Here is a 26,257-nt window from a genome sequence, read left to right on the forward strand (position 1 = left end):
TCTGCTCCATCCCTCCACCCCAGTCAAGACTTTCCTGGGCCATCTCATTGGCTGGAACTATATCCCATGCCCATTCCTAAACCCATCACTACAAGGGAATGGGGCACATTTCCCCCACACCCCACAAGCTTGCTCCCCCATGGGTTCCCTGAACACACTAGGGAGGTTCACAGGGCATTTGCTCATGCTTTCCCCTTGGAATTGGAAAACCTTCCTGATTTTTTCATCTTGTTGTTGTTTTTCAGTCCCTCAGTCGAGTCTGACTCTTGTGACTCCATGGACCCATTTTTCCATCTAGAAAAGTCATAGTCCAAAACCACCCCCAAAATCCTCTTCTACCTGTGGGCTGGGGGCCTCCCCTGGGTTCCCACAGCCTTCTAGAACCCAACCCTATGTGACCTGTTTTTGTGGCCTCAGTCGGGGGCAGGGCCAGTTCTTGTTCAACTCTACACACCCAGTGCTCAGCACAGAGGTCCCCCAAGGGTTGATGGGAACAGCCGCAGGGGGTGAGGCTGCCTTGTCTTCATCACCTTCGCCACAGCCCTGCAAATTGGACAGCCAGGCTGGACTGATGGCATCTCAGAAAGGGGGCCTCTTCCCAGCCCCAGGTGGGGCCATCCACGATCAACACAACAGCCAACAGAGATGAGGCCCCCAGCGTGGTGGCCTGGGGTGACTGCTTCTACTTCCCCGCCCCTAAGCCTGCCAGGCTGGACAAAACCTCTGGGCACAGCGTCAACATGGGACTGGGATTGAAAAATACTCATTTGATGGAGAAGCAAATTAAGGCTCTTAGAGAGGGGCATGGCTTGACCAAGGTCAGTCATGGGCAAAGCCTCAGGTCCCAGTCCTTCCTCCAAGGCTGGCCCAGTGCCCACTCAGGGCTTCTCAAAATGAGATGCCCCTGATCCCTGGGCGGGGCGTGGGGTGCATGTTAAAGTGCAGATTCTGACTCAGGAGGTCAGGGCGGAGCCTGGACTTGGGGTTTCTCACAAGCTCCCAGGTACCACAGCTGCTCCTGCTGGCCTGCAAACCCCACGTGGAGCTGCAAAGCCTGGTGGAGAAACCAGATTCTCAACCCCACCCTCAGAAGCCCACATGCTACTCCTTTAGGAAGGGTGGAGTGCTGGAGGGTATGGGTGGTGAAGCCACTTTAAGAAACCCCGACCATAGAGACAGTCTTCTGTATGATGCAGGGAACCCAAAGCTGGTGCTCTGGGACAACCTAGAGGGGTGGGATGGGGAGGAAGGTGGGAGGGGGGTTCAAGAGGGAGGGGACATATGGGATGCCTTTCTCTCTCTATATATATATATATACCTACGTGGGCTTCCAAGGTAGTGCTAGTAGTAAAGAACTTGCCTGCCAATGCAGGAGATGTAAGAGACAAGGGTTCAATACCTGGATCAAGAAGATCCCCCGGAGGAGGGCATGGCAACCCACTCCAGTATTCTTGCCTACAGAATCCCATGGATGGAGGAGTCTGGCGGACTACATATATAGGATAGATATACCTATATACCCCCATGTACCTATGGCTGATTCATGATGATATATGGCAGAAACCATCACAATATTGTAAAGTACTTATCCTCTAATTAAAAAAAAAAAGAACCCCCAACCTCTGCCACCCACCCTGTGTAGGCCATCCAGGACACCAGAGCTGCCAGAACATTTTATTAAGTTAAGAAGGCTCATGGAGCAGGAGAGAAATGCCTGCACGGGGCGGCTCCCACAGATCCATGCCCAGCACCCCCTCACAGGACGGGCAGGGCTGTGGGGACAGCTGCCGGCTCCCTCTGTCCATCTGTCCCTCTGTCCAGAGTCCCAGGGAGTGGGTCCCCCCCAGGGCAGGAAGTAGTTAGTGGGAGGTAGGGTAGGAAGAGGGTGGCCGGCTCCCTGCCTCTCCCACCGAGTCCACCCTGCCACAGCTACTGCCAGGCCTCCGCTAGACCCCAGATGGGGAGACAGGCCCAGAAGCCCAAGCAGGTGGCTGGGGACAGAGTGGGGGCTGGTGCTGGAGGCATGTGCCACCAGGAATTGCTTTTTAAAACGTATAAAGTGTTTTTTTGGGGAAAAAAGGAAAAAAAAATCTATATAAAAATCTCTTCACATATAAAATCCTGAAGAAGGTGCAAGGTAAGACCCAGTGCTAGGGGCGCGCTCAGATACGCAGAAAGTGTACATGTGTATGTGTGTCTGTTGCTATGTGTGTGTATGTGTGTGTGTGCATGTGTGTGGTGGGTGTGAGTGCACGTGGGTGTGAGCCCACAGAGGGTGGGAAGAAAGCTTGGCTTCTGACGTCCGTCCGGCAGAGAAGGAAGGCGATTGGTCCCCTTGGACTGGGGGGTCTGCAGTGGGCTGGACCACGAGGACCTAGAAGACAAGATTGGGGGAGTCTGCTAATTAGAAAAAAACATGTACCCCAAAGTTCTCAGCAGCACTATTTACAATAGCCAAGACATGGAGGCAACCTAAGTGTCCATCGACAGATGAATGGATAAAGTATACATATATTAATACAATGGAATATTACTCAGCCATAAAAAAGAAAAAAATAATGCCATTTGCAGCAACATGGATGTGACTAGAGTTTATCATACTAAGTGGAATAAGTCAGATAGAGAAAGACAAATATCATATGATATGACTTGTATGTGGAATTTACAAAACAGAGACAGACTCACAGACACAGAAAACAAACTTATGGTTACCAAAGTGGGAAGTAGGGGTGGGGGAGGAATAAATTAGGAGTTTGGGATTAGCAGATATAAACTACCATATATAAAACAGATAAATAATAAAGTCCTACTGTATAGCACAGGAAACTATATTCAATATCTTATAATAAAATATAACAAAAAAATTCTGAAAAAGAACATATCTGTATTTCTATTGGGTTGGCCAAAAAGTTTGTTCCATAACACCTTACAGAAAAATGCAAACTTTTTGGCCAACCCAGTATATATAACTGCATCACTCTGCTATACACCAGAAACTAAAATAACATTGCAAACTGTAACACTGTAAATCAACTACATTTCAATTCAATAAACAGAGCAAGGGGATCTGGCTAAGGCCAGGGAAGTGTGACCAGCAGGCCCTTCTAAAGCCTCTCAACCCCAAAGGCTGGGCCAGACCTGCTCCTCTGGGCTTCTCCCCACGCCTGGCCCACAGGGTGGCCTCTCCCGAGTGCCTTAGGAAGTCCCCAAGGACGTGTTACAAAGAGGAAGCTCCAGGTAGACAGGGCAGGAGGAAAAGCATCATAAAAATAGCTCAGAGGGATTTCCCAGGTGGTCCAGTGGCTAAGAGTCTGTGCTCCCAATGGAGGGAGCCTGGGTTCAATCCCTGGTCAGGGAACTAGATCCAACATGCTATAACTAAGACCCAGTGCAACCAAAAAAAAAAAGTCTCAGACCCTGCTAAGTCAGGGACGACTGTGAAACTGAGTGGGACAGAACACGGCCTCCAGTGATGTCTGGGGTGTGAAGCTCAGAGGAAGGAACCTGTGGGCGATTAGCAGACACACCAGCGAGCTGTGCTGCTGGGTCTGATGAGGAGGTAGGCACACCCACACCGGATCTGCCACCCAAGCCAGGCTGATCAGTTAGGGCACTGCCAGCCCTGAGGAGGGGCGTGGACGGTGCAGGGCTGCAGCTGTGGCTCTGTGTTAAGAAGCTTCCACTGTCACATGGCAGGGACAGGGCCGATAATCACAGACTTGAACTGGCTGGCCCACCTCTGAAGGAAACGCGCTCCAGCTCACAGAGCAGCCTCTGGGAGAGTCGGATGGATCCCCGGGATGGCCCCGAGTTGCCAGCGTCACTGTCCCCCCATCCAGATAGGGAAATGGAGGCTGGGAGGAGGAAGTGCACTGGCTCAGGGGGCAGCGCAGGCTTTCAGGTGCAGATGAGCCTTGAGGTCACACCTCCAGCCTGGCGCCTGTGACGGCCTCCCCCTGCGCGCCCTGCAGTGCCCACCCCGTGGGGCCCACCTCTACTCGGCCAGGCTGTTGCGCACAGCCTCCTTCTCCTGCAGGGCAGCCATGGCGAGGCGCAGGTGCTCTTTCAGCTGCTCAATCTCCCGCTCCGACCGCGTCTTGATGTGGTTCAGCTCCACGTACACGTCCTGGTACTTTCCCGAGGTGAAGCGCTTGTCCTGAGGGCCGGGGAGGCATTGTGAGGGCAGGGAGCCCTCCCTCCTGGCCCTGCCCACCTGCCGGCACAAACAGCCAGGCCCCTCCAAGGCCCCTGGTTGGTTTTCTCCCTCTAGGTGGCCTCCCCAGAAGGTTCCCCTGCTCCACCCAGTGACACAGGTTTCAGCATCATTTTCATCCCATTTAAGATGAGAGCCGAGGCTCAGGGTGGTGAAGCTTCTGTCCGAGGCCACACACGCAAGTGAGTGGCTGGGAGGGCAGGTCAGCCCGGCCCAGGGTTTGGGCCCCTTCCAGGAGTCTCCCAGAACCACCAACACACAGAGAGTTGTCAAAGACACATGGACATGGCACCAAGGGTGGGTCAGACTGGGCCCCAAATCTCAGTCCCCCAGCTCCCAGAAACACAGGTTTCTGGGAACGCATACTCCACACTGGAATGCATACTCCACAAGGACAGGGATTTTGGTCTGGTCCACAGCAAGTCACCCAGTACCCAGTATAGTGCTGAGCACATAGTAGGTATTCAATAAATATTTTATGATTAAATACTGGGTTGGCCAAAAAGTTCATTCAGGTCCCTTCCATAAGATGTTATGGGAAAACCCAAAAGAACTTTTGGGCCAACCCAATAAAAACAAGGGTGGCCTGGAGCAAATCACTTACCCTTTCTTAGCCTCAGTTTCTTTGTCTGTAAATGGGAATACTGACCCCTACATGGGGGAGGCACAGGGAGGGCCTGATGAGGCCAGGAGTGGCCGACACAGAACAGGTGATCACAGGATGAGGGCACAGCTGGATCCAGGGGCTCCCCACCCCTCTGGCACCTCAGCTGGCCAGGACTCACCTTCTGCATCATCTGGAGCTCATCTCGGAGGCACTGCACCTCCTTCTTCAGATACTGCAGCTCGTTCTCCTTCACTCGCAGCAGCACCTGAGGTCACAGGTTCCAGGCTGATCTGGGGCCAGAGTCCAGAGCTACCCTGGCCCACCACACCCCAAAGCCTGACTTCTCTCTGCTTTGGGCCCCTAGAAGGCAGCTCCTAACCTGCACCAGGGTCCCTGGGGGAAGACTCGTCCAGGAAGCCCTCTCTGATTTCTCCTTGCTCTCTCAGCCCATCTGTACCATGTGAGTGGATATCTTATGGTCACCCCTGCTGTGGTCACAACACAGCACCAGGCCCTCAACTTGAGGGCAAAGATCATGGAAAGAAGCCACAGTATGGCCCTACTGTGAGCTAGAGAGGGCTGGGCTTCCTCATTAACACCTCCCCAAACCTTGATGAGTAGGTACTACTATTTTGACCTGACCGAGAAGGAGACAGGTTCAGCAGGGTGAGGGAGACTTAAAAGCTTAAGGCTTTGGAGCCAGGCTGCCTGGTTCAAATCCCAGCTCCCACACTGACAAGCCATGTGACCCTGGGCAAGGTACTTGACCTTCCTGTGTCTCAGTTTCCTCAACTGTAAAATGGGGAGAGCAACAGCATCTTTTTCATAAAACTGCTAGAAGCTTCAATGATTTAGCAGATACAAGGGCTTATAGAAATGCCAGGCAGAGAGTAAAGCTGTGTACAAATTTTTGTTAAATACAACCAAAGACAAGGGTGATCCTGGGATCACATATACATTTTCTCATTCTGGCTTCTCTCAGTAAGGGAGGGGCTAGCTCCATTTTACAAATGAGCCACTAGGACTAAGAAAGGTGAGGTGACTTGCCACGGTCACACAGCAGGTAGGTGATAGGACTCAGGTGGAGAGCTTTCACCCAGCTGACCCAGGAGTGCTGGGTGCACAGCAGACCTCCTTCCGAGCTGCCCTGTCCTCTCCCCAGGACAGACCCAGCCTGTCCGGGTACCCTCCCCAGGCCCAGGCCCCACGCCCCAGCTAGGAGGCCTGGCACAGGGTGGGGGGATGTGGGCACACCTCCAGCTCACAGGAGCTCCGCTCGCTGCTGCGACCACAGCCGTTGCCCGTCCCCTGAGAGGCGATGAAACTGCGCAGCCGGTCAATCTCCTCGGACAGGCGGGTGTGCAGCTCCTGGGAGGGGTGGGGGATGGTCAGTGTGGGGGGGCCAGGATGCCCACGCCCCACCCCCACCCCCGGGGGCCAAGGCCCACCTGGTTGTGGCGCAGCAGCTCCTGGCCCTCCTGTTGGCAGCGCCGCAGCGTGTGCTCACGCTCCTCGGCCTGCCGCGTCAGGGCCCCGATCTCCAGGCACTTCTGCGAGTACTGCTCTGATAGCACCTGCAGCTCCCGCTTCAGCGCCTCCACGTCTGACCTGCCAGGGTAGAGTCAGGGAGGATGGCCCGGGTTCTCTGGCCCTTGGCCAAGCCGGGTCAGGTCATGCAGACTTGAAGCCGCTCAGGACTTCTGATTCTTGCCCTAGTTTTGCCTTCAGCCCACTGTGGGGCTGTGAACTGGTGTGTCAGCCTCTCTGGGTTGTAGGTGCCTCCTCTGTGAAGGGGGTGGGTTGGAGAAGCCCATCTCTTAACGCCTCTATAGCCCCAGCATTCCAGAGCTGTGCTCTGACAGGGAAGGACACCTACCGGCTTCTACTGTAGCCCCGCTCTGTGTGTGTGCATTAGTCACTCAGTCGTGTGCAACTCCTGGCGACCCCATAGACTGTAGCCTGCAGGGCTCCTCTGTCCATGGGATTCTCCAGGCAAGAATACTGGAATGGGCTGCCATGCCCTCCCCCAGGGGATCTCCCTGACCCAAGAACTGAACACGGGTCTCCAGCATTGCAAGCAGATTCTTTACTATCTGAGCCACTAGGGAAGACCCTAAGCCAAGCTCTAGGGGACACTAAAGAGGGGAAGAGAGAGTGGAGACTGAGACTGGATAGACAAGAAGGGGCCTGAGAACAGTTGTGCGCACTGGTGTGGGGGGTCCTACCGCTTCTGTTCCCTACGCCACATGACTGGAACAGGAATTTCTGCTGGGGGCAAACTAACATGGTCCCCTGCCCAGGGGTCTCAGCACAGGTCCCTCACTCATAACCAGCAGAGTGGACAGCTGGGCCCCCTGGCTCAGAGGGAGGCCCTGCCCCCAGGCTGCAGGGCCCCATCACCCTCTTACTGGTGCTGCTTCCGGAGGCCATCTGGACCTTGCTGGAGAGTCTGTGTCTTATTCAGCTCCCGGCTCAGCTCCTCCTGGTAGGCTTTCTTCATGGCTTCAATGGCTGGAAGCAGGGCAGAGAGGTAGAAGGGAGATTGGGGAGGGGTCAGGAGCAACAAGTTCCACTTCCTCTAGGACTCCGCGTGGAGACAGGAGCAGAGAGTGATAAGCAAAGAGTGCTGGGCTGGGCTGTGTCATGGACTGAGTGGCTCTGGGTAAGCTGCTCAACCTCTCTGAGCCTGTCTACCACAGGAGGATGACAGAACCTGTCTGAAGGACTCTGCTGGGGAGACACTTCAGTGTCTGACCACCAGTACCTCTTGTTATTCATGATTTCTGGATAGGACTACACACAGTCCTCCCTGCAGAGCCTGGAAGGTTCTTTAACAAGGTCCATCTGCCTGGCCCAGCCAAATAGTCAAGAACACTGGCTCTGTGGCCGGTACAAATTTGTGTGATTTTGTGCAAGGGACCTAACCCCTCTGTGCCTTGAATCCTTATCTGTAAAACAAGGTTAACAAAAAACGCCTTTCCTCATGGGTTACTGGGAGATGTGCGTAGAGCATGCAGAATAGAACAATGCCTGGCACAGAGGCAGTACTCAGACACTGGCCCCCACTGGTTTATTTTCAGTCTGCAAGCCCCCAAGGACTGAGTCTCTTTCCACACTCACACAGTGCTGTTGTGAGGATTAAACAAGTCCTCATTCATAGTCTTATCCATAATTCCAAAATCCAAAAGCTCTGAACACTGCAAGTGTTTCATAATTCTTTTGGTGCAATCCCCAACCTGAACAGATTCAAGGCTATTTCTGGTCATATTATCCCACTTAAGAGCAACACAGAAATTTCACTGCAAAATCTTAGTGCTAGATTTCAAGGTGAAACCCAGACCCTGCTGGGGGAGGATATCCTGGGTTATCTTCCTAAAATGCAAAACACACTGACCCCAGGGTTTGGGACGAGGGGCCCTCAGTTTGAGTTCTTGAACACTGGCAGGTGGCAAGTTCCAAATCACATGACCTCTTTCATCATTTCTATTATTCTGCAAACCCCATGGAAGTGTCTAGCATGTGCCAGACACACACAGCAGGTCTGCAGGGGACAGAGAGGGAAAGCTGGCCAGAATCTTGGGTATACCTATTCCTGACTTGGAAGAGCAGAGGGAAGGGTTTAGAGCATGGCTTTGTAGTCAGAGTGCTCTGTGTTCCAGCTCCATCTTCTGATACCTCCAAGCTATGTCATCTGGGATAAGTTGCTAACTTCTGAGCCCCAGCTTCCTCATCTGTGAAATGGGTTCACTCCCTGGGGCACTGCAAGGACTAAGGTTGCTCGTGTGTGTAACAGGGTTTGGTTAAATGCCGACGACACCTTGCCTTGCTCTCCCCTGGGTCCATCCCACTGGCCCAGTGAGACGGCACTCATAGAAGAGCAGGGTCTGCGGCTGACCAGTCTCTCCCCAGCACATGGCACGGATTTTTGGCTGTGGAAAACAAACACACGCTGCAGCTCAGTGTGTGTGTGTATGTGGCTTGACGTGGGCCTCCCAGTAGCCACAGGCCCCTGAGGAGAAGACTCTAACCCTAACCCATGCTCTGTGTGTAGGGGGAAATCAATTATTGCCTTGGTTTCCCCTTTGCAAGTAGGGTTAGAGGCCATATCTAGGGGCTCCTGACCCCTCACCCCAAGTTTGGCACCAGACCCTCATCTCTTATTTAAAGACCTCCAGTCAAGAGGAGCCACAGCCTGGAGGCTCATGGGGCCGGGCCCTGCTGTGCCGTTCCTGCCCAGGGTCCTCACCCGAGGCTGTGGCCGCTGTCTCCTCAGCCAGGAGCCATTCCTTCTCCTGCTGCAGCCGCTGCAGCTCCCGTTCGTGGTGCCGCTGTAGCTCCTGCATCACCTGCTGGTGCGAAGACTCCATCTCTGCCAGGCTGCGCTCGCATGCCTCCTGCAGGTGGGAGGCCAGGACATCACGGGGCTGCCCCCATGGCCCAGGTAGTGCCCCTTTCCCAGCCTGAGGCAAGAAGCCTCGGGGGCAGGCCTGCCCTGGTCCAGGCTTCACCACCTCTCCCTCAAGACCCTGGCATCATCAGCCTGTATCTGCCCCTGCTCCCCGCCACCCACAACCCCCAGCCTGTCATTCTGCTTCAAACCCTTCTGGGCTTCCCATCCTGCAGAGCAAGTCCCTGCTCCAGTGTCTGCCAACCCTGATGGTCTCAACCTAAGTCCTCCCCAACCAAGGAACATCATAGTTACTTAAAAAAGAAAAAAAACAAAACAGCTCATGGCATGTTCACACCTCTGAGCTTTAGCTCATGTTATTCCCACTGCCTGGAACTTTCTTTTACAACTTTCTCTTCCCGGGTAATCCACTTGGCCTGCAGCCTGGCTTAAATATCCTCCGAGCTCTGACTCTGGTCAGCCTCTCCCCTGTTTTTAAAGGCTCTGCTTCTGCCAGATTATAAATCCCCACCCCCCACCTCCACCAAACAAAGAAGATCTGATACAGTTCAGAGTCCCTGGGGTCTAGGCCAGGCCTGACTTGTGGCAGATGCTGAGTAAGCAAACTGAAATTGATGACTTAGCACAAAATGGGGCTGTGCAGACAAGACCGGCAAGTTTTTAAATGACTGATAATACCCACTGCTGGGAGAGTCAGCTGCAACCGGGTGTGTGAAGGGCAGTTTGGTGGTGTCATCAAATTTTAATGACCCTTTAACCTGGCAGGTCCACTCCTAGGAATGACCCCACAGAAAGTCACGCATGTACAAAGACTCTTAGACAAGGGTATTGTCTGCGGCCAGGTTGGTAACAGGTGAAAAATGGAAACAAGGTAAGTACCTAACAGGAAAGCCCTTAAATAAGTTATGGGATTGCACTTTACAAAGGATCTGGGCAGCTGTTAAAAGACAGAGCTGCCCACGCAGACTGCTGTGGAAAGGTGTCTCGAAAGTTAGGTCATGAAAGCTGGTTTCTGATGATAAACGTGGTGTGACCCCATTCGCGGACCAAAAACACTTAAGAGCTGTAGGTCTGAGTACCTGTGCATAAGGGCACAGAAAAAGGTATAGAAGGCTACCCTGGAAAGTAGAGTGGATGACCCTCCGAAGATGTCCATGCCCTACTCCGAGAACCAGCGAATGTGTTACCTTACATGGCCCAGGGGACTAGTGATTGCTAATCAGCTGACCTTAAAATAGGGAGATTATCCTAGATTATCCTCTGGGCCGAAAGTAATCACAGGGTCCTTGGATGTGGAAGAGGAGGCAGGAGAGCAGGGAGAGGGAGAGGGGACTAAGGCAGGAGCCCAGTGGGAAGAGAGAAGGACCGGACTCTCCTGCACGAGTTCTGAAGATGATGGAAGGGACCATGAGCCAACGAATATAGGCGACTGCTGGACGCTAGAAAAGGTGAGGAGATGGAGCCTCCCCAGAGCCTATGGAAAGGAACGAGATCCCATGGATGCCTGGATTTTATTAATAGCCTGGGGAGACCCACGTTAGACTTCTACTCTACAGAACTGTGAGATGATTAATTGTGTTACTTATGTTTCTGGCAATTCATCACAGCTGCAACAGAAAACTATACAGATACGCTTAGAAGGTAACCAAGGTAACCCCTGGGGCTGGAAACAAGTAGGGGGAGGAGAGTTCACACATTTGTTTCTAACATTTTGATTTGTTTGAAATTATTTTTGAAAATGTAAACAAATTTCTTACATGATTAATATATGTTTAAGATCATTCAAAAGGGAAGGGGAAGAGCCAAGGGAGAAATGGGAGGCACAGATAAGAGACCCGATGCAGATAAGAGGCTGAGTCCTCCCCCAAGGCACAGGGCACCTCACGGCTGGGGACGGAGGATGACCCCCACCACACCAGCAGCCACATCTGGGGGGCTGCATGGGCCAGTCTGGGGAAGGACAAGGGCCAGGTCTCCAGGATCCAGGTGTTCCGAGCTGTGGGTAGGGGACACCTGTCTCACTGAGCCTCTGTGTGTCCCCTCAGGTGGGGCAATGGAACATGGCCCTGGGAGTTCCACAGACTGGGTCCTAGTCCTGGCTGTACCACGGAGTGAACCCGAACAAGCCTGTTCCCCTCTTTCAGCCTCAATCTCCTCATCTGTAATACAGACCCCATAAGACCAACTCTCAAGGCTCCCTGAGCTAAGTCAGCGTTCACTGTAGAGATCACCCACCTGTAGAGACAGGAGCCTAAAGGAGATGGGATTGCTGTTCTTAAAGAGCCCCATCAGGCCGGCAGACCTGGCAGTCAATACGGCGTCCAGAGGCTGATGTCAGGAGGTGGGCACTAGCCCATGAGGAGGGGCTCCTAGAAGGCCAGGCGCTGCTCCCTCTGACCTGCCTTTCTGAGGGCCCAAGTGTGATGGCTGCCACCACTGATGTGGATCAAAGTAGGTAAAGTGCCCGTGGCCGCTACTGCAGTAGGCACTGAAGCCCCAGGCCCCCTGGCTGCTGTCCTGCAGTAGCAAACCCCACAAGCTGGAAGGGGGGCACCCCCTTGGCCTGAGATATCAGGCTTGGGAATCCCTGCCCTGCTGTCACCTCACTAGGGTCCACTGACTCTCCAGCTGCCTCCCCTGGGGCCTGAGGGGACACAGACGGTTCAGCTCCTCTTTTTGGGTACCCTCCCCTACCCCGTCTTGGGCTGTTTCCCCATTATGCCCTTCTCACCCCCCATTCCACCTGCTACCCCTGCCCATCCCAATCTAACAGGATGAAACACTGACAGCCTTGGGGAGCCCAGCGGGCGCCTGGGGACCAGGAAGCCAGGACTGCAGACACAAGTCTGCTGCCAGCTTGGAGGACTCGCCTCCTCTCTGGGTCTCCGTTTCCCCATCTGTACCCTGAGAAGTCAGAGCAGTGCTTTTCCAGCTTTGTTTTAGTGACAGAAACCTTCCTGCAAGGGAAATTATTGCAGGTTCTAATAGTCAAAGACAGTGCTGCTCCAGGACCAACAACTGTGGATGGACCCACCCAAAAAAGGCAGCCTCTGGGGTGTCCAAGGGGTCCACAAGCTCAGTCTGAAGCCCTCTGGGGTGGGTAGGGGGGCATCTCTGAGGTGCCTGGAGGCCTCAGGTGGTGGTGCTGGCCCCTCTATCTAGAGATGCCCCACCTTCCTCTGACCTCGAGGGAGCCCTAACAATAACTGGGCCCTCCCTTTCCTCTTCCCCACATCAGGTGATCCCCAGGCTCACCCTCCACAATACACCCCCAACTCCCCTCAGCCCTGGTCTCCCTTCAGCTGAATGTTCCAGAACCACTCAGCCCCAGATGGCCCCTGGCCTTGCACGGTGGCCCCAGCTTCTGGCCAGCTCCCCTCTGCCTTCCTCGAGGCAGTGGGCCAGCCTGAAGCTCCCCTCCCCACCCCCACCCTCTTCCCTCCCCCCTCCTTCAGCAGCGTCCTAGCTCCTGGTGCTAGGACTCCCTGCACACTAACCCCACCTTCCTGATGTCGCGTCCCAGACCCCAAACCTCCTGAGGTGTGTGGGTCGCGATCCCAGCTTCTCAGCTCGGCAGTGGGCGTCTCCTTGATGAATACCCAGTGGCAACCCCGTCCTGCCTCAGCCCCCGCTCCCACCCCCAGCTCCAGGAACACTTCCTGAGAGCCCCACGCTCCCTCGGAATCTCTAGAAGGCCTCCCTGCCCAGAGCCTGGGACCCCAGCCGCCTTTTTTTTTTTTTTTTTTGCTTCAGACAAGGGTGTGCTATCTGGGGAACAGCAATTGTCAAATTTTTAGGAATTCTGTGGTGCAGCTATTTAGCATAGCTGTTATCGGAAATTATATAAACTTATAATTAGTTACATTAAAAACAAGGCTGAGGGACTTCCCTGGCAGTCCAGGGAATCTGCCTTCCAATGCAGGGAACACGGGTTTGGTCCCTGGTAGGGGAACTAAGATCCTACATGCTGAGGGACAGCTAAGCTGTGCGTTCCAACAAGAGAGAAGCCGGCACACAGCAATGAAGAGGCTGAAAGCAGCAACTAACACCCAATGCAGACAAAACCAAGTAAGTGTTAAAAAACAAAGCTGATACTCAAGATTCATTACCTCCTAATTATGTCACTGCATTTTATTATTAGCTATGCTCTGAGGTTATTTACATGTCCTGTATCTGCGGGGTGGAAATGCCACATGATGCTCGGTGCAGTTTCCCAACTCTGTTCAGGGACATCAGCCATAGCAGGAATATTTACACCATGGAAACTGGTAAACATTACAAATCAGAGCTTGATTTACTGTTTTGTTGATTGTCCAGACTTAACCAAATGATGAGAAAAAGCTATTAACGCTCACAGTACAGATTAAACTTCAAAATGTGCACTAGCTCAGACTGCTACATTGTACACAGAACAAAACCCCAAGAAATGTCCTCAAAAGAATACTTTCAAATAGTCTCAACAGTAAAGTATCTTTCAGTTCAGCAAAGAAGTTGCTCAGGACATTGACCAAGTAAAGTTTAGGCATATATCTGGCTGTCATACTCATTCACACACAAAAAAATGCCAACCAACATTCATGTTAGAATGACACTCATTTGTCAGTTTGCTGTGGATACGAGCATTTGGAGAAATCAACAACAGTACTCTGAGAAAAATCAATTTGCAATATGGAATTCACAATAGAAGCATGACGTATTTTTTATTTGTAAGTTGCACACTAAACATGCTCTGTATCAGTAAAATTTACAATAAACATATATAAATGTGTCAGTGTGTACACGCACACGTATTTTTTTCTGGAGAACTAGTTGTCCCGGACATGACAATCAAAAGTGTCTCTGGACACGGCCAAAATGTCCCCAGGGGAACAAAATCAACCCTTGTTGAGAGTCGCTGTCCTAGGCAGGCCGTGCGTCCCCCGAGGGCCACTGGAGGCACTCATGTCCTGTAGACCACCTTGCTCAGGGCCTCCGCCTGGCAGGATTTTCCAGTGTTTAGGGAGCGATTCCCAGGGGCCTAGCCTTCCCTGGTGGCTCAGTTGGTAAAGAATCCGCCTGCAATGTGGAAGACCTGGGTTCGATCCCTGGGTTGGGAAGATCCCCTGGAGAAGGGAATGGCTACCCACTAAAGTATTCTGGCCTAGAGAATTCCATGGACTGTATAGTCCATAGGGTCGCAAAGAGTCAGACACAACTGAGTGACTTTAACTTTCCCAGGAGCCTGCCCCCTGGGGGGTCCCATGCTCCATCAGGCCCCTCTTCCCCAGAGCAGTACAGAGGAAGGGAGTCTAAGTACAAAAGGTCACGTGGGGGCTCACGCATGGGCTCTGCAGTCAGCTGGACCCAAGTTCAAATCGCACCTCTGACATCTGCAGGCCAGTTGACCTCAGGCAAGTCACATACCCTCTTATAGCTCAGTGGCCTTGTCTGCAAAATTGGCACAGTCCTCACGTCCACCCTCTGGGGAGATTAAGTGAGATGGTGCACGTCAAAGGCCTCACCCGGGTTCCACTCTGGTATAGGAAGGGCTCCCAGAATATCAGCTGTTTTCTCAAAACACGGCAACCAGAAACCCATCCCCACCCCCCAACACAACAGCTCCATGGCCTTACCTGTGAGATGTAGCCGGGGGGTATGTGGCCATCCTCCTGGGACTTGGGTGCACCCTGAGGAGCCTCCCCTTGGAGACGCCATGCCTCCAGTTGGGCACGAAGGGACTGGACCTACGGGGATGGGGGGAGGCAAGGTCAGTGAGGGTCTTAAAAGGAGAATGGAGCTGGCGGGATGAAGTGGCCCTGGTGTGGACACACGGGCAAGGGGGACGTTCCAGATGCTTCCTGGATGGCCAGGTCAGGGACCCAGGAGAGCGCTGGCCCAGAGAAGAAGGCTTAACAGGGTTGGGAGCAAGATACCACAGTCACAGATATTTACCTATTATACAGGTGGGAGGAAACTTCTTGGAGCCTCAGTTTCCCATCAGAGAAACAGTGAGGCGGTCTACCCTATGGGACCATGAAACGGCCATGTGACCAGGTGAGGACTGCATGAGCCAACGTAAGTAAGGAGGGCCTAGTACAAGGCTTGGCATGCAGAAGGTGCTCAATAAACGGTCGCTCCCTTCTCTTCCCCCTTCCCTTCTCTGGGATTGCTGAGGACAGAACAAAGATGGGGAAAAACAAACAAAAACAAAAGATCCCCAAGGTCCAGGAAAGAAGTCCAGTTTACAAGGCATCTGGTGTCATGGCTCAGGGGTGAACTCCCCAGTCACCGTAGGTATGCAAGAACTAACGCTACAGCATGAGTGCAGGGATGTTAAGGGCGCTGGTGGGGTGAGGAGGCTCCCAGAGGCCAGCCGTGCCCGCCTACCTCCTTCTCCAGCGCCTCGTGGCTGTCGCTTGGGGCCCCCCGGCGCTCCCCGCGGCCTTGGTTGAGCAGGGCAGTAAGAGGCACCCGCTTGTTCTCCCGAAGGGGCAGCTTCTCCAGCTCCTGCCACTTCTTCTCAATCTCCTCGCTGAGCCGGCTCTGCTGGTCCTCGGTCAGGGGGGCGCCCAGGACCCGGCGCGGACCCTCACCTGCCGGTGTCTCCGTGGCCCGGCTGTCCGTGGCCTCGAACCACTTGCGTCGCTCCTCGGAGCGTTGGGCCAGGTCCCGCTCCAGCTCCTCCTGCTTGGCTGGGCGGTCGAGGGTGCGGGCTGGGGTGCGGGCCCGCTGTGGGGAGCCCTGAGTCAGCGGGGAGAGCTCCACGTAGTCCAGCAACTGCCGCTGCCCGTCTGCCTTCCGGGGGCCACCCCGGCTGATGACCTCAGAGCCCACCCGCTGCTCCCCTGCCTTCAGGGAGCCCTTTGGGGTGCCGTAGCTGTGCAGCGTGTTCTCCTTGTTGCAGTCCGAGAGCCTAGGGGGCCAGCAGAGCCACGTCAGGTGGGACCTGGCCTGCTTGGTCCCAAAACAAGCACTTCTGGAGTGTGACCCGAGCGTCGGGGCCTGGGGACAGACCCCAGTGGAGGAAGCAGGTTAGAACTACCGCTCCCTCATTAACAGATCCTGGGAACCATCCCAGCTCGGCCACTTCCAGGGAACCTGGCCGCCCTCTCTAAGCCTCAGTCATCTCATCTGTAATACGGGACAACAATGCCTCTTACAGGAGGGACGTGAGGACTAGATGAGTGAATGTGTGCAAGGCCTTTGTGAATGGTGATGGCAGCATCAGCGTTAAGGGTGTGGTGGGAGACAAGGCCCTGGGTTCAAGAGGCTCAGTGGAATAGGGGAGATGCCCAAGGGCACTGCAGGTGAGGTGAACAGTGGCCTCTGGCTACACAGGCACAAACTGTGGAGACACATAACAACTTCTTCCATAGCAACACTTTTTCCATAGCAACACTGGGTACGTGGTCACCTGGCCAGAAACTAAAGTGTCCCTTGCCGCTACAAGTGTCCATGTGACCACTCTGCCCAGTGCAAGTGAGAGGCGGCACCCTTCAAAGGACCAGGTGTGCCCTGGCCTGGCTCCTGGCTTGGACCCGTGAGGATGTGAGCAGTGTTCTGGCCCAGAGGCAAGGCTGGGGGCTAGGGGCTGCACAGCCGCCCCACCAGGTCTGGGCTGGAGTGAGAAATAAACCTCTCCCTTGCATGAACCTGTGTTTGGGGTTTCTTTGCTATAGCAGTGAAGCCTATACAGTAAACCATAGTCCAGCTGCACAGTGGGCAAGAGTTTATAAAGCGCCTCTGTGCACATCCTCACACGACACCTGGCGTGACAGGTGAGGAATCTGAATCTCAGTCCAGACAGCAACTGGCCTAAGGTTGCCAGCCAGGGTGTGGCTGGGCAGGTGGACACACACTCCGTGCCCCCTCAATACCAAGCTTCAGTTTCTGCTGCCCAACAGCCAGAGTTTTGACCCTCAGAGACATCTGGGCTTTTTGTTTGTTTGTTTAAAAAGATGCTTACTTAAATTTATTTTTATTTACTTTTTGGGTGTGCTGCGTGGCATGGGAGACTTTTAGCTCCCTCACCAGGGATAGAACCCATGCCCCCCTGTAGTGGAAGCACAGAGTCCTAACCACTGGACTGTCAGGCAAGTCCCACATCTGGGGTTTATACTGTGTGGGGGCTCTACCACCAGGTCACTCAACCCTCCCGCCCCTCTCCCCACAGCGACCTCCACAGGGAGTGAGTCCTCCACCCAGACTAAGTAGCCATCCCCTCTCCCTGACACAGGCTCAGACACAGCCCCCTAGGCACACAGACAATCAGCCACCTCACGGGCCCTTTGACTCAGCAGCACTTCTCCAAAGAGCCGAGGCCTCTCCCCACCCTTTCAGGGTGGGATGAGTCAACCTCCAAAGCTCAAGGTGTTTCTGGATGAGTGCCACAGATACCCACTGCCCCCTCCCCCACCTCCCTATTTTGTTGGCAGAGAAACTGAGGCCCAGGGCCCTCAGGCGAGCACTGGACACCCATTCAGGATGCAGGGCTGGGGGGATGGTAAGTGCCTCCCCGAAGCCCCCAGTCCAGCCCAGCACATACTTGGTGACATCTGGGGCTGAGGTGGGACGCACAGTCTTCCTCAGAGCCTCGATCCAGTTCCTCCGGATGCCCGAGGTCATGGCCGACAAGGTATAGACAGCGTCTTTGGTCTGCAAGTCCACCCCACAGGTAGGTTGCCACCTGGCCAGCTTCCTTGCTCCTTCCCCACTCTGGGCCCCAGGGAGGTGCCCTTCCCTCCCAGGGGGTGGAATCTCAGGTCTCGAGCCTGGAGGTGAGCAGAGGATGCACACCCTCTCCTCCTAGCCTTGGAAGAGCCCCATCCCCTCCACAGTCTCTCCAACATTCGAATCGGCTTGCCAGTGATTCCTGGGATTGCCCCAGACAAGCTCGGTGTTGGCAGCAGAGCTTCTCACTGGCTCTGAGGACAAGGTCTCTGGGGAAATGAGTGATGGGAGCCAGTCTGGTGAGCCACACTCCACCCCCACGCCTCCTCTGGGGGCCCTCCAGGGATACCGCCCGCAGCAGCCCGCAGGCTCACGTGGATCTGGAAGCCATAGTTGCGCTGCACCGCGTACTCGGTGACGTCCGTGCAGGAGCGCAGGTCGATCTCGCCGTCCAGCTCATCCGCCTGCAGCAGGAGGGCTCATGATGGTCCATGGACTCCAGGGATCCCTCCCTGAACCCCCTGACCCCCTACCAGGGGGCCCCTGGAACCTGATGGGGGAAGGAGCCCTCCCACTTCATTGTCTCACCTCCTCAGCGGTGGAATCCCGGTAGTACTTGAGGCTTGAGTCGGTCAACACAAACCAGTGCTTCTTCCACTGCGAAGGAGAGATGGCGGTGAGTAAGGGTCGGGGGCATGGAATGAGTGTGTGTTTGTGCATCATTCCACAGGCATCTTGGGTGCTTCCAGGTCAACTGTTCGGCTTGCAGCAGGTGCCTGGCACCCTCACCAGCTGGGCTGAGGGGTGGGGGTCAGGGGACAGTGCAGAGTCACAAAATCCACATTTGTAGTTAGCTCCTCCATTCCCTCTCTGAGCCTCGGGAGCAGCATCTGTGAAATGGGTTGGCTTCTCCTCACTAACCACACCCTCCCTTTCTTTCTGAGAGCCCTTCCCTGATTTGTTGACAATTCCATAGGCCTCTTGATCCTTTCCGCCAAGATCATCAAGGTTCCTATACGCAAATCCTGCCCAGTGCAGTCCAGGAGGGGATTGTGACCTGGGTAAGGCATTTGCCTAGCAAGCCAGGGGCCAGGACTTCAAGAGTCTTCTTCCATATACTACTCCTGGATCGATCACCCCAACAGCCAAGGACAAGTCTCCCAGAGAGGACCAGAAGGGGGCCCAGGGATAAGTGTCTGAGAGCTGGTCATATTCTGTTTCTTGATCTAGGTGCTGGTTACGTATATGTGCAGCTATGAGAATGCATTATCTGTACATTTATGATGTGGGCACCTTTCTGCAATGCTTCTCTCTGCTGCAGATGGGGTTAGGTTGGCAGGACACGTAGGAGAGGGGTGGGGGCATCAGAACAGCCTGATACGAAAGTGCCAAGCTCAGCTCACGTCCGGGCTTCTGGCCACTCACTGGAATGCCAGTCAAGATCCACCCACTGCCAGGGTCAGCCCATGTCCTCCGCAGCTCCCCAGCATCGCCAAGCTCTGGTTGTTAATACTTCAAGTACTTGGTTTTCTTTCCTCAAGAAGATGGTTAAGTTTTCAAGGATATGCCAGGATGATACTTTCTACTTCTTTCCACACTGGCCTCCCATGAGAAATAGGACTTCAGCATCCAAGAGACCTGGGTGACAGCTATTTCATCCCTTGCTAGCTGTGTGTCTTTAGTCAAGTGTCTCAACCTCTCTGAGCTTCAGTTTTCTGACTTGTAAAGTAGGGCTAAGTAGTCCCTAAGCCTCCTGGTGAGGTCAGAAATTCCTAACCCTCCCCGGAATGTCTCTCATGGCACCTGGCGTGTGGTCAGGCACTAGGGTGTCGGGGATTGTTCTGAGAGACTGGCTCTGTTAGAACCACGCTGTTCTTCTGAGTGACCCGAGCTACTACACACAGGACAACTGTTCCTCTGTCAAGTGGGGCAGGGGTTCAGGCCCAAAGATCTCTTAGGCCCTTCCAGGCTTGGTCTACGACTGCCTGGGATGGCAACTGGCCGGAACTCTGGGCCTCAGGCACCCCAAGTTCTAGGCCTGGGTTTGCCCAAGGTGCTGCTGGGCCTGGAAGAGATCAAAGCCCTTGCGGGCCTGTCTCCTGTCTGTGCACCACGGGGTCGGGCTGGCTGAACTCCCAGGGCCCTTCCAGCTCGGACATTCCAAAACCCTGTGAAAGAGAATGAGTAATGGCCAGTTCTGGGTGGGGCTCATAATCTCTGCCCTCCAGAGACCCTGGGTGGGGAGGCTGGGAAGGGTCACTGGCGGGATGCCCGGCCTTGTGTGAGCCTGGAGCCCAGCCACCAGGGGGCTGGCAAGCAGGCAGCGGGTTCAGAAGGTTGTGGGCTAGAGGGAATAAAGCATGTGGGTAGGGAATACAATGAGATTCCCTTTGGCTTCAAGCCCTCCGTGGCATGCGGGCTGCACGCAGACCCAAGCTGCGGGCGCATGCAGGACCCGGGCAGGGAGACGTCCCCTCCCAGGCTGGGTGGGCAGGAGGCCAGCTCCACCTCCAGCCTGGCAGCCAGAAGGGTAGAATGGTGAAAAGCTACTGTCCCTTCTGGCTCTAAGGATGCACACAGTAGAGAAAGGGAAGGGTGATTAGCTGAGGCCCAAGCGGGCACTGAGGGCTCTGTGGAACATTTTATGTGCTTGACCTCTGTGACTGTTATCCAGCCTGGAAAGAATTCTCACTACCCAGCATGCCCATTTCACAGATGAGGCCACTGAGGCTGGAAGAAGCTGTGACTCACTGGGGCCCCAGGTTGGTGAGACTTCAAGGAATGTACTCTGAGCCCCCACCCCAGGGCTGGGGGGAGCTGCTGCATGGCTGAGCCTTTGGGAATCTGTATACATCTCAGGCTGGATGATCTCTGTGAACCCTTCCACTCCAGACCCTCAGATACCCAGCCAGGGTCGTCAAGGGGTGGAAGGGCCTAGGGGCTCTTGGTGAGGAGAGAAAATGGGGTGCAGGGCGTGAAGGGCCAGGAGGCCGCCATCCTGGTGACCTTTACATACTGCAGGCTGCTTCACGAAACTGAGATGACTAGCAGCCTCTGGCCTCCCACCCCGCAGCCCAAGGCCTTCTTTCCAGCAGGACAAGAAACATCCCCTCAGGGTTCCCACTCTGGCCCTCACCCTCTAACCCCTCCATCCAGAAGCCAGGGTCTCTAGATGGCTGGACAGGCCAGGGAAGCTGCTCAGCCACCTGGGCAGCCCCCAGGACCCTACAGGGCCCTGCAGCAACCCCACTGCCCACCCCCTACCCCTCACCCCACCCCACCACAGACCTCCTACCTCTCCAGGCTCATCCAAGATAGACATCCATCCCTTCTTGAAGTTTAGCAGATCGGGCTATGGGGAGAGGGGGTGGCAGGTGAGTCAGGCCAAGCGAGAACCAAAGGGGCTCATCCTACCTGCTCTAAGTCCTGTAAGAGTCCTGGGAAGCCAGGAAGGAGGGTTGAGGACCCAGATAACCCCCCAAATCCAGGCAGGCTCCCAGCCACGGAAGCAGCCTTGGTCCCCCTCCTGAACATCTGGCAACCTCTGAGAGGTGGGCTGGGTGACTGGCCATCCACCACAGACCTCCAAGCTCCTGCCCCAGCCAGCCTGCTTCCTCACCTGAGTGTGGAGGAGAGGGAGAGAGAGAGGGGAGAGAACTCTGCCTGGAACAAGGAACCCTTACAGAGGTCAGAGGACAGGCCAGATCAGCAGGGCTGAGTGAACTGTCCAGTTCCTCTCACTGAGGCCCAGGCAGATAATGCCCTAATGATCTTACCCACCCCCAACCCACTAGCCCTCCCGTGGTCCAACCAGCCCTGCCCTTCCTCGTCTCCTGGAGACCCTGAAAGATGGAGCCAGGCCCAGGGTGTGGTCTGAGACCCCCTGGGCGCCCCCAGCTCTTGGAAGGGCCGGGGAGAGGGTACCTCAGTTCTGGCAAGTCCTACCTGCCGAGTGCTGCCCAGGGGGGCACGGCCCCGGGGTCTGGGGGCTCCCAGCTGTAGCATGTTCCATAGGGACCTGGAGCTAGGTCCCCCCGGCCTAGCCCCTAGAGGACAAAACTGCTCATCTGCGCATTTTCTCTGGCCAGGCCAATCCTCAGACCCTCCTGGCCTGCTGGGGAGACCTCTCTCTCTCGTCTAAGTCCCGGTCCCCCTGCTGTCTCAGCTCCTGCTCGCTGGTGGGCCAAGCTGGCCGGTAGGGAGGAGGCTGCCACCTGTTGCCATGGCTCTGAGCCCACCTATCAGCACCTGCATCACAGCTCCACCGGGCCAAGGTGTCTGGTTGCGTGGAGGGAGTGGGTGGCATGGCTCAGTGGGGTGGATGGTGACAACGGTTGGAAACCTGGAAACTGGAGCCACCTGACCTGGCCACCTGCCCTGACCCGCTTTCCTCTGAGGAAGCCCCATTTTCCTCTTCCTCCGGTGGAGGAAGAGGCCTGAGAGGGGCTTGGGCCAGCAGCCTGGACCTCCTGAGCCATCCTCAGCCATGGCCTTGGGACCAAGGCCCCTGGATCTCGGCAGGCTGGCGGCCCAACCCCTGCATCATGCCCTTCCCTGCAGACCTGTCTGACGGAAGGGACACGGGCTCTGCTCAGACCTGGGAAACCCCAGGCTGTGTACGCCCTGTCTGCTTTCTCTTCTTCCCCGCCCTGTTCCCCACGTGGGCCAGAAGCTGCCCAGGGCGGTTCCAAGCTCAGACTGAAGACCAATAGCCATGCTCAGGGCCACCAAGTCATCTGGATCCATGTGCAGACAGGGGCCTCCCGTGGCCTCAGGGCCTGGCATGCTGTGACCCCAGGGGAAACCTGCTGATTAAATATCCACCCTCCACTACCTCCCTGATCTAAATTCCTGTGCTTTGGGGGCTGTTCCCACCCCACCTCCTGGCAGCTGAGGAGCCAGGCTTTTTAGGATGGACCACAGAGCTGGCATCACTGTGCAGACCTGGGGAGAGCTCCCCAGGAAGGACCAGCTGACCACCCAGCCAATCAAGACAGCCAAGCTGGGGCTGGGAGAGTCATGGGCTTCCAGAGGCTGAGGAAGGGCAGGAATGACAGTTTGGGACCCCGAGGGCTGCCTGGGAAGCAGAGTGACCTTCCTAAGTCACATCCCCTCCCTGAGCCCAGATGTTTGATGTGGCAAATGATGGGGGGGTCCTGCCCTCCCCCAAGTTCCATGAGAGAAACTACACACAGAAACACTGGTACCCACACACTGTCAGGCATGAGATGGGATGGTGACCTTGGGGAGAGAAGGCCACCAGTGTGAGTTTTTAAACCTTCTGGCGGGCGAGGTCCTGCAGTTACCTGGGAAGCCCCCAAGGGTCAAAAGGTCAGAGAACCTAACTCTCTGCCCCCTGTAACTTCACACATGGCTCCTCAGCCCCAGATACCTTCCCTCCACCTGCAGGAAGCTCCCTTTCCCCCTTTTTTCCCTTCCGGAGCACTGATAGCACCTCACAGCAGCCCTCCCTCCTTTGACCACAGGTCAACTGTGCCTCAAGCCAGCCTGGACCATGGACGCCGCCCCCTGTGTGCGCGCTCTGGCAGGGGACCCGCTCCCAAAGGCCTAGTGTCACAGGCCTGCCTCAAAGCCTCAGGGACGGCTTCAGAACAAGGTCCGGCTGCCTCAGGACAGCACGAAAGCCTCAGCCTGGCCTCACCCCTGCTTAGGGGGCCCCATGGTTTACGTCATCACACTTCCTCTCTGATCCCCCACACACCAGGACTGGGGCCCTCCACACACACCTATGTCCTCTGCTTGAAACACAAGGCCTCCTCCACCTCCTTCACCCAGGCAGACCCCTTCTCATGCCTTGAGACCTGGCTTCACTGCCACCTCCGAGGCACCTTTCCCAGTACACACCACACCAGATGACTTCCCAGGGCCTCTGTGGCATCTGTGATCATCCTGAAGCCACTCACTTATCCCTCAAGGCTAGACCAGAAGCAACTCCATCAGGGACACGCGCTGTTCACCCCCCGACAAGATCTTAGGACTCGGGACATTCATACAAATTTCTTTCTTCCCTTCTTTCTTTTCATCTCTCTCTTATTTTTTTGAACCAGGCCCTGTTCTACACCAGGAAATCAGCGGTGAACAAGAGATGCAGCCCCTGCCTGGTGGAACTCTGAAGAGAGACAATAAACAAGTGAGCAGGTGTATAATTTGATGCCAGGCAGCGGCTGAGGATGAAGCTCCGGGGCAAGGCTGCACCCAGCTAAGGCAAAAGAAGGTGGAGCAGAGCCTGACTCCAGGCCCAGCTTCCTGAAGCCTCTAAGCATTGACACGTTCATAGCACCTTTGCCACTTGCTCGTTCAGATTTCTGAGGTTGAAGTCAGGGAGATGGGGCCAGGAGAGAGGAAGAGGATGTGAAGAAGCAATGGGCAGGATACTAGCCTGGAGTGGGCTCAGGTCTGAGAGCAGCCAAGATGAATCCGGTAAACACTGTCAAAGGTCATTACGAGCCTCCTCTCTGCTCCATAACCTTTCATAACTCTCCAGTGCCCCTGAACAAGCCCAAGCTGCTCTTCCTGGCCTCTGAGGCCCTCCTTCCCAAGTCCTTTTTCTATGTTTTCACCATTTCATTCCCCAAATACGGCCACCAGCCTTGGTCCACACTGTACACCCCCCACCAATTCCTCTCCATTTGACAAAGTCCTATAGTCCCAGGAAGTCATTTCCCTCGGGAAGCCTCTTCCCACCAGCAGGGATGGGCCCCCACATGCTGCTTCTGGCAGCCTTACCTGAGTTCAGCATGTGCTTCCCCAGGAAAGGCAACTATGTACATTTATCCGATCCTGAGACAAAACTAGGACAGACCAAGTTACAAATTCTGGCTCAGCCAGGGCCGGGCCATGTCACCCAGGGCACATAAGTTCACTACCTACAGTGTGAACTCATCAGTGTCCTCATGGGTTAGACCGGGAGTTACCATCAACCTGCAGGGATCCAAGCTGGTAATGTGACAGCACCCAGTTTCAGGGCCTGGCAGGCACCCCATAGGCAATGCAACCACTCTCCACTAGCCTAAGGCGGGGATGGGGGGTGGGGTGGAAGACACTGACTCAGCTCCTCCCCCCACATCCCTCTCTACTCCCTGACAGGGGAGGGGAGGCTGCTGACAACAGGAAGGGCCGGCAGAGAGGTGGCAGGATGTGCAGAGGCTGAGGAAGTCCAGGCAGTGAGCAGGTCATCGCACTTAGGAGGCAGGGGCCCTGCGCACACCCACGCTGCTCAACTGCCCCCAACTCTCCTCACCAGGCTGTCAGAGCCTCCCTAAGGCGCCTGCCAGAAACCAAAAGCACTCCTGCCCCTCCCTTCCAGAACATCACAGTGAAGGGGCCAGAGTGACCTGGAAAAGGGCTACTCCTTCCCTTACACTCAGGGTAACCTCTGGCAACTCACCGAGGCCCCTCTCCGAGCCTCAGTTTATTACACTGTGGAACGGGGCTATCGGTGAACTCAGCTATGAGACGCAATATGATAATTAAGGTACAAGTACTGATACAGGTTGGGTATGGCTTATCCCCAAGAGAAAGACAAATCCCTGCCACCGTGTTCCTCACTCCCAATCGCTGGCCTGCCCCACCCAAGGTCCCAGAGCCACTGCGAAGTGGCAAGTCCGGGAAAGCACGGTATCCTGCTACTTCAGAAGTCCCAGGATGGGCTCCAGAGGCCTCTTTTCACCCAGCCAACCTGCGCCCAGCGCCCACACGGGCGGACAGACTTCCCAGACCCGCACCAGCGAGACCCATTCCAACCAAGGGAGCGCCTCTCTCCAGCCCCTGGCGAGACCCAGACCCGGGCTAGGCCCATCTCCGCTCCTCCCGCGACCCAGAACCCTGGGAGACCCTTAAGAATCTGGCGCAACTTGGGGGAATCAGACCAGATTTTCACTAAAGGGAGCTGGAGAAGAGAAGGGGAAAGGGCCACCCCGAATCTGTCCATGATTGGACCTGCAAAAGTTAGGGGGTGGTGCCTGAGAGCTAGAGTTCCCATCTTCTCGGGGTAGGGGTTGACCGGGCTCCTGGCTCGGAAAAGTGAGGCCGGGGGCAGGTGAGGCAGGACAGCCGGCCCGTGCGGCCGGAGGGGGTTGCCCAGAGGGGAGCGGCGCGGCTCTGGCTCCGGCTGTCGCTCTCCTCCCGGCCTGGGGGTGCAGAAGGGCTGCACCCCTGGCGGGGGGGGCACTCACCGTCATGTCGGCACCCAGGGGCGGCAAGAGCAGGAGGCAGGAAGGTGGAAAGGACTCTCGGGCTGGGCTCAGCGGAGCGGGAATCCCGCCGCCGCCGCCGCCCCTCTCGGCCGCCAGCCGCCGCTCCTCCCGGCCCTTCCCTTCCCCGGCGCTGCCCCGGCCCCTTCCATCCGCCCATAAAACTT

The 26,257-nt window shown here is 55.5% G+C and overlaps 1 protein-coding gene across 2 annotated transcripts; it reads right to left on the minus strand.

The window, feature by feature from the left end:
• Positions 1-1,660: 1,660 nt before the first annotated feature.
• On the minus strand, positions 1,661-26,250 carry LOC102287238 (TRIO and F-actin-binding protein). Of its 2 annotated transcripts, XM_070371610.1 has the most exons (14): positions 26,073-26,250; positions 21,173-21,229; positions 18,466-18,534; positions 18,252-18,341; positions 17,753-17,862; positions 15,595-16,120; positions 14,841-14,951; positions 9,067-9,214; positions 7,229-7,331; positions 6,269-6,428; positions 6,075-6,188; positions 4,999-5,085; positions 3,993-4,156; positions 1,661-2,374 (listed from the first exon to the last, which is right to left on the minus strand). In XM_070371610.1, exons 1-13 carry the CDS (start codon positions 26,076-26,078, stop codon positions 3,995-3,997), a joined length of 1,743 nt encoding a protein of 580 aa, XP_070227711.1. In that variant the 5' UTR covers positions 26,079-26,250; the 3' UTR covers positions 1,661-2,374; positions 3,993-3,994. The 2 variants fall into 2 exon arrangements, with proteins under 2 accessions (XP_070227711.1, XP_070227712.1); XM_070371611.1 differs by lacking the exon at positions 21,173-21,229.
• Positions 26,251-26,257: the final 7 nt, after the last annotated feature.

This window comes from Bos mutus, chromosome 5 (genome assembly GCF_027580195.1).
Source record: "Bos mutus isolate GX-2022 chromosome 5, NWIPB_WYAK_1.1, whole genome shotgun sequence".
Taxonomy (NCBI): domain Eukaryota; kingdom Metazoa; phylum Chordata; class Mammalia; order Artiodactyla; family Bovidae; genus Bos; species Bos mutus.

Excerpts from the sequence above, each read along its gene's own strand:
- LOC102287238 (XM_070371610.1), bottom strand. Across the intron at positions 18,535-21,172 it reads TCTTGGATGAGCCTGGAGAG|TGGAAGAAGCACTGGTTTGT; the intron begins GTAGGAGGTCTG and ends TCTCCTTCGCAG. Across the intron at positions 16,121-17,752 it reads TCAGCCCCAGATGTCACCAA|GCTCTCGGACTGCAACAAGG; the intron begins GTATGTGCTGGG and ends CTGGCCCCCTAG.